The sequence below is a fragment of the Mobula birostris genome, chromosome 22 (genome assembly GCF_030028105.1).
Source record: "Mobula birostris isolate sMobBir1 chromosome 22, sMobBir1.hap1, whole genome shotgun sequence".
NCBI lineage: Eukaryota > Metazoa > Chordata > Chondrichthyes > Myliobatiformes > Myliobatidae > Mobula > Mobula birostris.
Window position 1 is genome coordinate 25392920 of NC_092391.1, and position 14290 is coordinate 25407209.

At 43.6% G+C, this 14290-nt stretch overlaps 1 protein-coding gene across 5 annotated transcripts in view; it reads right to left on the minus strand.

Annotated features, from left to right (window-relative positions):
- The window catches only part of tsc1b (TSC complex subunit 1b), a 59255-nt gene that overhangs the window by 5906 nt on the left and 39059 nt on the right, over nt 1-14290 (minus strand). For 3 of the 5 annotated variants that reach the window (XM_072240385.1, XM_072240386.1, XM_072240388.1), the window contains 5 exons: nt 12655-12698; nt 8803-8987; nt 7255-7437; nt 6030-6140; nt 4743-4865 (listed from right to left, as the gene is read on the minus strand). In XM_072240385.1, coding sequence (XP_072096486.1) covers nt 4743-4865; nt 6030-6140; nt 7255-7437; nt 8803-8987; nt 12655-12698 — 646 coding nt within the window. The remainder of the gene's footprint in view (nt 1-4742; nt 4866-6029; nt 6141-7254; nt 7438-8802; nt 8988-12654; nt 12699-14290) is intronic. The other 2 variants (XM_072240389.1, XM_072240387.1) reach the window with 1 other exon arrangement.

Here is a 14290-nt window from a genome sequence, read left to right on the forward strand (position 1 = left end):
AGACATAACCACTGAGTCTATCTTATCCATCAAACCCTCATTTATAGAAACCATAGAAACTACAGCACAGAAACAGGCCTTTTGGCCCTTCTTGGCTGTGCCGCACCATTTACTGCCTAGTCCCACGGACCTGCACATGGACCATATCCCTCCATACACCTCCCATCCACGTATCTGTCCAATTTATTCTTAAATGTTAAAAAAGAACCCACATTTATCACCTCGTCTGGCAGCTCATTCCATACTCCCACCACTCTCTGTGTGAAGAAGCCTCCCCTAATGTTCCCTTTAAACTTTTCCCCCCTCACCCTTAACCCATGTCCTCTGGTTTTTTTCTCCCCTTGCCTCAGTGGAAAAAGCCTGCTTGCATTCACTCTATCTATACCCATCATAATTTTATATACCTCTATCAAATCTCCCCTCATTCTTCTACGCTCCAGGGAATAAAGTCCTAACCTATTCAACCTTTCTCTGTAACTGAGTTTCTCAAGTCCTGGCAACATCCTTGTAAACCTTCTCTGCACTCTTTCAACCTTATTTATATCCTTCCTGTAATTTGGTGACCAAAACTGAACACAATACTCCAGATTCGGCCTCACCAATGCCTTATACAACCTCATCGTAACATTCCAGCTCTTATACTCAATACTTTGATTAATAAAGGCCAATGTACCAAAAGCTCTCTTTACGACCCTAATCTACCTGTGACGCCACTTTTAGGGAATTTTGTATCTGTATTCCCAGATCCCTCTGTTCCACTGCACTCCTCAGTGCCTTACCATTAACCCTGTATGTTCTACCTTGGTTTGTCCTTCACACTTGTTTGTATTAAACTCCATCTGCCATTTTTCAGCCCATTTTTCCAGCTGGTCCAAGTCCCTCTGCAGGCTCTGAAAATCTTCCTCACTGTCTACTACACCTCCAATCTTTGTATCATCAGCAAATTTGCTGATCCAATTTACCACATTATCATCCAGATCATTGATATAGATGACAAATAACAATGGGCCCAGCACTGATCCCTGTGGCACACCACTAGTCACAGGCCTCCACTCAGAGAAGCAATTCTCTACCACCACTCTTTGGCTTCTACCATTGAGCCAATGTCTAATCCAATTTACCACCTCTCCATGTATACCTAGCAACTGAATTTTCCTAACTATGCGGGACCTTGTCAAAGGCCTTACTGAAATCCATGTAGACAATATCCACTGCCTTTTCTTCATCCACTTTCCTGGTAACCTCCTCGAAAAACTCCAATAGATTGGTCAAACATGACCTACCACGCACAAAGCCATGTTGACTCTCCCTAACAAGTCCCTGTCTATCCAAATGCTTGTAGATTCTGTCTCTTAGTACTCCCTCCAATAACTTACCTACTACCGATGTTAAACTCACCGGCCTATAATTTCCCGGATTACTTTCCGATCCTTTTTTAAACAACGGAACAACATGAGCCACTCTCCAATCCTCCGGCACCTCACCCGTAGACAGTGACATTACACTAGTCTCCTTCAAGGTCCGAGGGAACACTCCGTCAGGTCCCGGGGATTTATCCACTTTAATTTTCCTCAAGACAGCAAGCACCTCCTCCTTTTCAATCTGTACAGTTTCCATGATCTCACTACTTCATTCCCTCAATTCCATAGACTTCATGCCAGTTTCCTTAGTAAATACAGACGCAAAAAACCTATTTAAGATCTCCCCCATTTCCTTTGGTTCCGCACATAGCTGACCACTCTGATCTTCAAGAGGACCAATTTTATCCCTTACAATCCTTTTGCTCTTAACATACCTGTAAAGGCTCTTTGGATTATCCTTCACTTTGACTGCCAAGGCAACCTCATGTCTTCTTTTAGCCCTCCTGATTACTTTCTTAAGTATTTTCTTGCACTTCTTATACTCTTCAAGCACCTGATTTACTCCGTTTCCTATACATTTCATACAACTCCCTCTTCTTCTTTATCAGAGTTGCAATATCCCTTGAGAAACAAGGTTCCTTACTCCTATTCAATTTGCCTTTAATCCTGACAGGAACATACAAACTCTGCACTCTCAAAATTTCCCCTTTGAAGGCTTCCCACCTACCAATCACATCTTTGCCAGAGAACAACCCGTCCCAATCCACGCTTTTTAGATCCTTTCTCATTTCTTCAAATTTGGCCTTCTTCCAGTTCAGAACCTCAACCCTCGGACCAGATCTATCCTTGTCCATGATCAAATTGAAACTAATGGTGTTATGATCACTGGAACCAAAGTGCTCCCCTACACAGACTTCCGTCACTTGTCCTAACTCGTTTCCTAACAGGAGATCCAATATTGCATCCCCTCTAGTTGGTCCCTCTATATATTGATTTAGAAAACTTTCCTGAACACATTTTACAAACTCTAAACCATCTATACCCCTAACAGTATGAGAGTCCCAATCAATGTATGGAAAATTAAAATCCCCTACCACAACTTTATGTTTCCTGCAGTTGCCTGCTATCTCTCTGCAGATTTGCTCTTCCAAGTCTTGTTGACTATTGGGTGGTCTGTAATACAACCCCACTAATGTGGCCATACCTTTCCTATTTCTCAGCTCCACCCATAAGGACTCAGTAGACAAGCCCTCTAATCTGTCCTGCCTGAGCATTGCTGTAATATTTTCCCTAACAAGCAATGCTACTCCCCCACCTTTCATTCCTCTGCCTCGATCACATCTGAAACATCGGAACCCTGGAATATTAAGCTGCCAGTCTTGCCCCTCCTGTAGCCAAGTTTCACTAATTGCTATAACGTCATAATTCCACGTGTCAATCCACGCCCTCAACTCATCCGCCTTCCCTGCAATACTCCTAGCATTGAAATATATACACCTCAGAAGATTTTTACCATCACTCACAACCTTTCTATCAGCAGATTTGCTTGAACTTCCAACATCATTTATTTTCACCCCAGCCACACTGTCAGCTCTGGCACTCTGGTTCCCATCCCCCTGCAAATCTAGTTTAAAGCCTCCCCAATAGCACTAACAAACCTCTCTGAAAGGATATTGGTCCCCCTGTAGTTCAAGTGTAACCCGTCTCTCTTGTCCAGGTCCCACCTGCCCCAGAAGAGGTCCCAATGATCCTGAAATCTGAAACCCTGCCCCCTACACCAGTTCCTCAGCCACCTGTTCATCCTCCAGAGCATCCTATTCCTACCCTCACTGGCACCTAGCACAGGTAGCAATCCTGAGATTACCACCCTTGAGGTCCTGCTTTTCAACTTCCTACCAAGCTCTCTATACTCACTATCCAGGACCTCCTCACCCTTCCTTGCTACGTCATTGGTACCGATGTGCACCACGACATTTAGCTGATCACCCTCCCACTTCAGAATGTCATGCAAGCTATCAGAGACATCCTTGACCCTGGCACCTGGGAGGCAACAAACCATCCTGGATTCTCTGTCACGACCACAGAACCTCCTATCTGCACCTCTAACTATCGAGTCCCCTATCACTACCGCTCTCCTCTTTTTCCACCCTCCCTTCTGCACTGCAGAGCCAGACTCAGTGCCAGAGATCCGGCTACTGCAGCTTTTCCCAGGTAAGTCATCCCACCCCAACAGTATCCAATGCGGTATACTTGTTGAGGGGAATGGCCACAGGGGAACCCTGCTCTGCCTGCCCTTTCCTCTTCCCTCGCCTGACAGTGACCCAATTTCCTGCCCTCTGCTCCTTTGGCGTAACTACCTCCCTGTAGCTACGATCTATAATCTCCTCATTCTCCCAAATGATCCGCAGGTCATCCAGCTCCTGCTCCAGTTCCCTAACACGGTTTGTTAGGAGCTGCAGCTGGATGCACTTCTTGCAGGTGTCGTTGTCAGGGACACCGGAGGGCTCCCTGACTTCCCACATCCTGCAAGAGGAGCATTCCAACATCTTGCCTGGCATTCTCTCTACTCTGAACAATCTGAACAAAAAACTTACCGGAACCTACCCTGGCCTCTGCCTGTTCTCGCCAAAGCCTGTTGAGCCAAAGCCGTCCCACTCTGACTCAGTCCACTCCGACGATGGCCACTACAACGATGGTCGCTGTATATGGCGGTCTGTTTTTAAACCTTGGCGCGCTACGTCATGCGCCTGCGCAGTGCAGACCCTTCTCCCCGAGCAGTGTTTAAAAAAAAAAGACTTTTTCTACCCGATTTCTTCCACGCTTCTTCTCAGCTGCTTGCTTTGACTGAATCAAGAACCGTTGAAATTTTCTCTTTTTAAACCTTGGCGTGCTACGTCACGCGCCTGCGCAGTGCAGACCCTTCTCCCCGAGCAGTATTTAAAAAATAATAATTCTACATTTATTTTTAATGCAATGCCTAACTTGGAACCTATGCAGCCCAAACACAGCTGTATGAAGGTAAACATAAAGCAAACCACGAATGAATGGGTTGATTAAAATGAAGTCTGGCAGAATTCAGAAGGCTGAGGGATAGACATGGGAAGCCATTGGGGGGGGCAGGGGTATTGGTCAAGAGTAAGAATTTAAATTAAGGGTACGAATACCCACACCATACTTTGCACAGCTAAATTTCCCCTTGTACAAGATTTAGGGAGGCTAATTCTCAAGTTCAATGATCTTCAAATGTAAAGATTCCCATGCACTACTGCAAGATTTGACCCATTTCTCCAGCAGCTTTGGTTTCAAAGAATTGTTGAACACAAATGTTTGTGGAGCTCCAACATATACTATCAAGTTCCGAAGCTCTGCCAATAACCTTACCTTAGCGGGGCCCATCTGAGAGTGTAGCAACTTCTCCATGTGCAGTTCATTCACTTCGCTCAGAAGCAGAAGCTGTTTATTCAACCATTCCATTTGTTGCTGCACAGACTGGGTACTGGTGAACTGGGAATAACAGATATGATCAGCATTTCATTGCGAACAAAGGTATAGAGGGGAGGGGTAGGGAAGAAACTTAAGAGGATGATGGGAGAGCAAGACCTTAAGAAATAGGAGTAGAACAAGGTAATTCAGCCCATCATGCCTGGCTGCCATTTGATCACAGCTAATTTTTCCCTTCAACTCCATTTTCCTGCCTTCTCTCCATAACTTTTGACACCTTTACTAAACAAGAACCTATCAACCTCTGTTTTAAATATACCCATCAACTTGGCCTCCACAGCTGCCTATGGCAATGATTCCACACATTCACCACCTTTTGGCTAAAGAAATTGCTCATCTGTTTTAAATGGCATCCTTCTATTCTGAGGCTGTACCCTCTGGTCCTAAACTCCCCCGGTATTGGAAACAACAAATGGGTTAGTGTGGATTAGCATCATGGAGGTAAGCTGGGAGGGCTGTTTCTATGGTGTACAATGCTATGAAATGGCTTTGAGGGCGGATAGCAAGTGTTTAAAGTATCCATGTCAGGTCAATGAGTATTTGGATTTGTGTCCCATAGTGTTTAGAAGTCAGTTTGGTACTCCTGATGCCTCTAAACCAGATCCGTGTGGCCCTGCCACAGCACGGCTCTGGAATGCTACACTGTGTTACAAATTTCATTAAGCCTGAAGCAAAGCCTTCAAGTCAGATGACAGCATTCCCACCAGGTAACAACTAAAAGCAGGATCAAAGTCAGTCTTCTTTCCTCATCTGCAAAATTATCCAAATGAAGCTTTTAGTCAAAGGATGCAGCACTAATTGGAATAAGTGTCATCAATTTCAAAGAGCAGTGAGGCAAGTATGACTAACACTGCATTGGTACTTGCACCAGGATGGGTAGCAAATAGTTTTACTCTAACCTTTTCTGTTTTGGATGAGTCTCAGAGACCAAGAATTTAATCTGCCTTCTACATTAGGTAACCAATCAGCACTCGCTGGGAAACTTCATACCTTGCCAATGAGAATCTTGTCTTTTCACTGATGCAAGCAAATATTGGGAATGCAATTATCAAAAGGCCAGAATGAAGAGGAGGAAACTCATAACATTAAGAAAGCAATGCCAACTGTTACCTTACCCAAGGTAGTTTAGGATTTTATTTCTACGAGGTAGATTGTCACATGTGTTACCTTTTCAGTCATCTGGTTCAGCAGATATTCTGTATTACATGCTTTGTTATTGGCCTTCTGTAGCTCCAACTTCAGTTCTCCTATTGTCTTCTGACAATCTTGTAGCTTATTCTACAAGTAGAAATGACAAGATGCTCATACTCAGGATACATAGACACAACGGAAGCAAGCAGACTTTAAATACTAACAGCTTGAAAATACACAACCCATTCCTTGAATCTCACTGCATCAAAATCCTAAAACTCCTTACCCACCAGTACTATAGGAACACCATCATATATCCTGCAATAGCAATTCAAGAAGATCACTGCCACCTTTAAGGAAAAGGATATCCAAAACTGTTAAGGTTGATATCTTATTAATAAATGGGAATTGGAGAGATGCAAATTCTCTCATAACTATTGAATTCAGTGGATGTTATTGGTTGGTAAGTACTCAGTTATTTACTAGGATGCATTTTGTTCCTTATTACAGATTTCCCCCGCTATCCGAAGGTAGAGCGTTCCTGTGAAACCGTTCGTGCCGAAATGATGTAAAGCAAAGAAGCAATTACCATTAATTTATATGGGAAAAATTTGAGCTTTCCCAGACCCAAAAAATAACCTACCAAATCATACCAAATAGCACATAAAACCTAAACTAACACTAACATATAGTAAAAGCAGGAATAATATGATAAATATACAGCCTATATAAAGTAGAAATAATATACAGTGTAGTTTCACTTAACAGAATCAGGAAGTTTGAGCCAAAATTGATTTGTCGAAAAAAAAAAGAAAAAAATCGGCACGTACACGCATGTGCACACTCCTTCCTGCGCAAGGCTTCATGGTCATGGTGGTCTTTCTCGGGGTAAACACAAGTTTAAAGCGAGCGTCTTTTTTCGTAAAAGCGAAAATCGTCTTTCGGTTAATGAAAACAGGTACTAATGTAGGTCTTTCATAAAAGCGAAACGTCATAAAGAGAACGTTTGGAAAGCAGGGGACGCCTGTACACAGAATGACCTGTCCAAATTGTGTGCAAACAAAAACCTTCCGCCATCTTGGTCCATGTGATAATATTAAACCAACTCCAAGATTAATTACACGTGTGCATGCTAATGCAAAGTAACTCAATGAGTATTTATGAACCAATTGAATATACTGAATCCAACACCTAATCTCCCATTTCATTCCAACACCCCAAATTAGCCCAACAGCAACATTTTCTAATACTCAGTCTTTACCTGTAGCTCCTGGCAGCTGGCACGATAATCATCATGACCCTTTTGGAGCTCTGCAATCTGGCTGTTGAGATGTCCGGTGATAGAATCTTTCTCTTTTTTCAGCTGCTGATACTTATCCTGCTCAACAACTAAACTGTGCTTGAGAGATCCGATATCCAATTCTTGGAGTTTCAGCTGGTCCTTCTGCACATCAGAGTTGACAGAAAAAGGAATGAGACTCATTGCGATAGTGAGGAAATAAACATCATACTATCCACAGACAATAAACAAAGTCGATTAATGCATGCTGCTCAAACCTCTCCACCTCACTGCTGATTTAACGGACACCTAAACTATAAGTTGCATTTGTCTTGCCCATGCCTTGTTAAATGTTTTTTTGACTGTACAGTTTCATAATGGCACCAACCCTCTTTTCCAAAGGGGAGGGGGAAAAGAGCATTAATCGAAATTAAATACTTTCAGCTTTAGATTTTTGTAGGGTCTGGTGAAGGAGTATTACATTAGTAGCAATTTCTGAACTACCAAGAGTACAAACCATAAATAGTATTTCTAGAAAACTCTACAACCAATACCAATGTGAACATTGTACAGACAGTATTTACTGAATGCATTCCATTACCTTTTATGTTTTGAAGGTCACCATTGTCACCTGCTGCTGCCTGTAAGGAGTTTGTACCATGTGGGCCTCCTCCAGATGCTCTGGTTTCCTCCCACAGTTTAAAGACATACCAGTTGGTTGGATAATTGGTCACTGCAAACTGTCCTATGATTAGGTGAGGATTAAATCGGGGGATTGCTGAGCGGCACAGCTGAAAGGAACAGAAGGGCCTATTCCATGCTGTACCTCAATAGTTATTTGAAAGGATTTCTATGCTGTAAATCACCATATAAATTACATGTTGATTTATGAGGAATGCAGATAGAATTGGGCAAACATCCATTATGCTACATCTGATCTCTGGGATTTCTTACATCCAGTTTAACACAAGATAGTAGAGGAGCTTGTGCTTCTGCCTCATAGCTTGAAGGGCCAGGCCCAGGGTGCTTTCTCATCGCAACTACATAAAAGACGTACCCAGTATGTTAACTGGCAACCGTACCGTAAACAGTACCATAGAATCAAAGAGGAGTTGGTGAGCAAGTGAGAGAATAAGTTGCAAGGGTACTGGGACATAACCAGAGGCAAAATGGGACTAATGGAATTGCACTATGAGTCACTATGAACCTGACAAGCTGAATGGTTTCTTAAAAAATGGGATTCTACAGATCTTGAGTAACACAAAGTGTTGGAGTATCTCCATAGATGCTGGTTGACTTGCTGAGCTCCTCCAGCACTTATGGATGATCTCTTTTCATTCCCAGTAAGATAAGAGGTTAGAAAATAGCTTTCTGGTTCAGTAAGCAACCAAAGTATACACAGCGAAGTCCAAGTCATAAATGAACCTTCTTGCACACTCCATGCATAGAAGGAGAATTTTTTTGCAACCTGAACAGATGTTACTGAAGAAAATAGCCAGTAGAGTAACTGTAAGAGTTTTAAAGCCTCACCATAGCTAAGTTTTGTTCCTCCAATGCAGTTGCCTTGAGAATTTTGCGCAGCAAACGCCTGTTCCGGACGGCATGTTGTTCTCGTTTATAGCGCTCGTAAAGCAGCTGGTTGTGCAGTAGAACAAGTTGGTTCCTAAGAGTGTGTAGCTCATCCATGGGGGCAGAACCTGGCAGAACAATCAAAGCTATACCAGCTTTAAAGGACTAAAAGCTTTTGCCAAGCTGTGGCAATAACAATATTTCCTGGTTTCATGCAACTCTAAATAACAACTAATTCTTCATGAGCAGGTTTCTAAAACATCTTGCACTCAATAGTATCTAGGAATTAACCTTGTAAAATATGCTTTATGAAGAGTTGAATAAAAATTTCAAAGTGAGGTTTACAACAGATGAATCCACTAAAGGGCCATTTGCCAATGGTGGAACAAAAGAGAGAGATAACAAGTGACCAAAATTGTTGATTTGAAAGTATGTGGCTCATTTGAGATGGTTGGAATCTAGGATGACTAGAGAAGATGTTTGATAAAAACTGAAAGTAGGAGATACATGGGATTGCTGGGCTGTGGAAAGCAGATCAAAATTTAAAAAGCAAATAATTGCCAAAACAGCTGCAAGTATTCTACAGGACTAGATGAAAGTTAGAATACAGATGGACTATTGGACAATCTCTCATTCAGAGCAAAATTAGTAATTACCAGTTCATTTAGGAGGGAACAAAAAAAAAAAATCAAATCGCTGGCAAATCTATGAAAGTGCAAATTCAAAGGAAAATAAAGACTGTAAAAAGTCCAAGGCTACTTTGTTGTAATACAAGACAAGGCATCAGGTAATAATAAGCACAAACAACAGGAATTCTGCAGATGCTGGAAATTCAAGCAACACACATAAAAGTTGCTGGTGAACGCAGCAGGCCAGGCAGCATCTGTAGGAAGAGGTGCAGTCGACGTTTCAGGCCGAGACCCTTCGTCAGGACTAACTGAAGGAAGAGTGAGTAAGGGATTTGAAAGTGGGAGGGGGAGGGGGAGATCCAAAATGATAGGAGAAGACAGGAGGGGGAGGGATGGAGCCAAGAGCTGGACAGGTGATTGGCAAAAGGGATACAAGAGGATCATGGGACAGGAGGTCCAGGAAGAAAGACAAGGGGGGGGGGACCCAGAGGATGGGCAAGGGGTATATTCAGAGGGACAGAGGGAGAAAAAGGAGAGTGAGAGAAAGAATGTGCATAAAAATAAGTAACAGATGGGGTACGAAGGGGAGGTGAGGCATTAGCAGAAGTTAGAGAAGTCGATGTTCAGGCCATCAGGTTGGAGGCTACCCAGACAGAATATAAGGTGTTGTTCCTCCAACCTGAGTGTGGCTTCAACTTTACAGTAGAGGAGGCCGTGGAAAGACATGTCAGAACGGGAATGGGATGTGGAATTAAAATTTGTGGCCACTGGGAGATCCTGCTTTCTCTGGCGGACAGAGCGTAGATGTTCAGCAAAGCGGTCTCCCAGTCTGCGTCAGGTCTCGCCAATATATAAAAGGCCACATCGGGAGCACCGGACGCAGTATATTACCCCAGCCGACTCACAGGTGAAATGTCGCCTCACCTGGAAGGACTGTTTGGGGCCCTGAGTGGTGGTAAGGGAGGAAGTGTAAGGGCATGTGTAGCACTTGTTCCGCTTACACGGATAAGTGCCAGGAGGGAGATCAGTGGGGAGGGAAGGGGGGGGACGAATGGACAAGGGAGTCGCGTAGGGAGCGATCCCTGCGGAATGCGGGGGGGGGGGGGGGGGAGGGAAAGATGTGCTTAGTGGTAGGATCCCGTTGGAGGTGGCAGAAGTTACGGAGAATAATATGTTGGACCCGGAGGCTGGTGGGGTGGTAGGTGAGGACCGGGGAACCCTATTCCTAGTGGGGTGGCGGGAGGATGGAGTGAGAGCAGATGTACGTGAAATGGGGGAGATGCATTTAAGAGCAGAGTTGATAGTGGAGGAAGGGAATCCCCTTTCTTTAAAAAAGGAAGACATCTCCCTAGTCCTAGAATGAAAAGCCTCATCCTGAGAGCAGATGCGGCAGAGACGGAGGAATTGCGAGAAGGGGATGGCGTTTTTGCAAGAGACAGGGTGAGAAGAGGAATAGTCCAGATAGCTGTGAGAGTCAGTAGGTTTATAGTAGACATCAGTGGATAAGCTGTCTCCAGAGACAGAGACAGAAACAGAAAGATCTAGAAAGGGGAGGGAGGTGTCAGAAATGAACCAGGTAAACTTGAGGGCAGGGCAAAAGTTGAAGACAAAGTTAATAAAGTCAATGAGCTCTGCATGCGTGCAGGAAGCAGCGCCAATGCAGTCGTCGATGTAGCAAAGGAAAAGTGGGGGACAGATACCAGAATAGGCACGGAACATAGATTGTTCCACAAACCCAACAAAAAGGCAGGCATAGCTAGGACCCATACGGGTGCTGATAGCTACACCTTTAGTTTGGAGGAAGTGGGAGAAGCCAAAGGAGAAATTATTAAGAGTAAGGACTAATTCCGCTAGACGGAGCAGAGTGATGGTAGAGGGGAACTGATTAGGTCTGGAATCCAAAAAGAAGCGTAGAGCTTTGAGACCTTCCTGATGGGGGATGGAAGTATATAGGGACTGGACATCCATGGTGAAAATAAAGCGGTGGGGGCCAGGGAACTTAAAATCATCGAAAAGTTTAAGAGCGTGAGAAGTGTCACGAACATAGGTAGGAAGGGATTGAACAAGGGGGGATAAAACCGTGTCGAGGTATGCAGAAACGAGTTCGGTGGGGAAGGAGCAAGCTGAGACAATAGGTCGGCCAGGACAGGCAGGTTTGTGGATCTTGGGTAAGAGGTAGAAACGGGAAATGCGAGGTGTGGGAACTATAAGGTTGGTAGCAGTGGATGGGAGATCCCCTGAGCAGATAAAGTTGGTGATGGTGTGGGAGACAATGGCCAGGTGCTCCTTAGTGGGGTCACGATCGAGGGGTAAATAAGTGGAGGTATCCGCGAGTTGTCGCTGTGCCTCGGCAAGGTAGAGCTCAGTACGCCAGACTACAACAGCACCCCACTTATTGGCGGGTTTAATAATAAGGTTAGGATCAGTGCGGAGGGAGTGGAGAGCAGAGTGTTCCGAAGGAGTGAGGTTGGAATGGGGACAAGGTGCGGTGAAGTCGAGACAGTTGATGTCCTGTCAGCAGTTAGCGATAAAGAGATCCAGAGCAGGCAGAAGACCAGAGCAGGGTGTCCATGAAGAAGAGGAGGGTTGAAGACGGGAGAAGGGGTCATCAGTGGGGGTGGAAGAGTCCTTGCCGAAGAAGTAGGCTCGGAGACGGAGAAAGAAAAGTTCCGCATCATGGCGAACACAGAACTCGCTGAGGTGTGGGTGAAGGGGGACAAAGGTGAGGCCCTTACTGAGGACAGAGCGCTCTGCCTCCGACAGTTGAAGGTTGGAGGGGATGGTAAAGACCCGGCACGGATGAGAGCTGGGATCAGAGGGGGGAGGGTGGAGGCTGGGGGTGTCAATGGAGAGGAGAGGGTTGGGGTGAGAGGAAGATGGAGCCTCTGAGGACCCAGGAGCTGACAGTGGGATCTGAAGGAGATGGGATTGCAGTGTATTGGTGGGGGAAGGGGAGACGGGAGTCACAATAGCAGCACATAAAGACCCGGCCTGGAGTTCAAGGCTGGAGTCGCAGTTGGTGGTTGCATATAATAAGCACAATGTTGAATACATTTATGTACCATTGCAATGTATTAGTTCAAGAGAACCATTCCCCTTAAAATGCAGCTCATACCAGATATTACACTATTTTTAGGTTTGTCAGCTTCACTCAGTAGAATTGGACGATATATGCAACACATACCTCCAAAGTGAGTCCAGTCTGCAGATTTGCTGGGCAATGGCAATCTAAAAGAAATTGTAAAAAAAAAAAATTCTAATAAAATAGCATTAATCATTCTACCAATTGAATGTTTCCAATTTATGCAATGTAATTACATAAATGTTTCCAATTTATGCAATGTTTCCAATTTATGCAATGTAATTACAATGTCACTGAAATGCAATCAATAATAAACTTCAAGACTCCACTTCAATAGTAAAATGCAGTACATCAGTAGCTGTAGCTTTTAATTGTAACTGCTTCAAGAATCTCACATTCCTTTATGTTCATATCTCCACCATAACATATTCTGCTTGGAAATGAGCAGATCGTCTTCACCATAAATAGGACTACACCTAACTTGGGTTCAGAAGTTGAGTAACCCACTGACACTACAACTGGGCTCACATGAAGAATCGTCATTTGAGTGATGTGGTAGTGGGCTGCGTCAGAAGCCAGATGATCAGCAGAGAGAGAGAGAAAAGGTATAAAGTTGTAAAGTTTCGCATTGTTAGCAGTGCATTATTGGATAGTGAAAGAAGGTGCCAGTTTTACCAGAGGAACACTGACCATGCAGTTCAAGCCCTTCCCCACCCAATTTATAGGCAACTGGCAAACGAGGCTAACATTTCACTACCACACTGGCATATTCTGATGCTCAAAAGGTGGCCTGAAATTTCCTTTAGAATACTCACTACCATCGCAAACCAGCAGATTAACATTTCAGTTACTGATATGCCTTTTGTCCTGTGCATGAAATTACTGGGAACCTTGACTTCAAAAAGAACAGATTCATCAGCAACAGGTGAAATTCATTTTTATAATAAAAACACAGCAGCAATGACTTCTACACCTGCAGACAACTGGGTTAAAGAGACCAAATACACTTACAAAGCAAGATCCCAAACTACACAAGGTCAGATCAAAAGTAGATGCTGAATAAAGAAACTACAATATACTCTCGGGCAACACACATAAAAATTGCTGGTAAACGCAGAAGGCCAGGCAGCATCTATACTCTAGGGTTGTCAGTGTTTGGAAGAAAAATATCACAGGGTACCCAAAGTGGTGGTAAATATTCTTTCAGGTGATTCATACTGCAGGTGAGATGCAAAATAAGGTAAAATTCTGTTCAAAGGATTCTGCACTAACGCATCTAGCAAAGAGCATTTTAGATACAAAAAAAAAAATTGCCTGTAAAATTGGGTAAGAATTTAAATCTCAATGCACATGTTAAGCTCTGCACCCCCATAATTGTTTTCCTTTCTCACAAGACTAATTGAAAGCTTCAAGTATATTAAAGAGGAATGCTGCATATTAGGGCTACAACTGCAACTCTAAATCTGAATACATGATACACTTTCCATTTTGGGCACATGGCAGAAGAGGGTAAATGTCAATTAGTTCTGCTTGGAGACAACTAGTGTCAGTATACAAATAACTGAAGTTACCAATGAAATCAGTGTTAGATTTGATAACTTGCATGGGTTATAAATATCAGATTGCCCTATTGTGCAATGCAAATCCTATTAATAACACTTGTTCAAAACATTGTAATCAAACTGCTGTGCCATACTGTGGTTATCATTTGGGTACAGTATTCAAAATAATGGAAAAG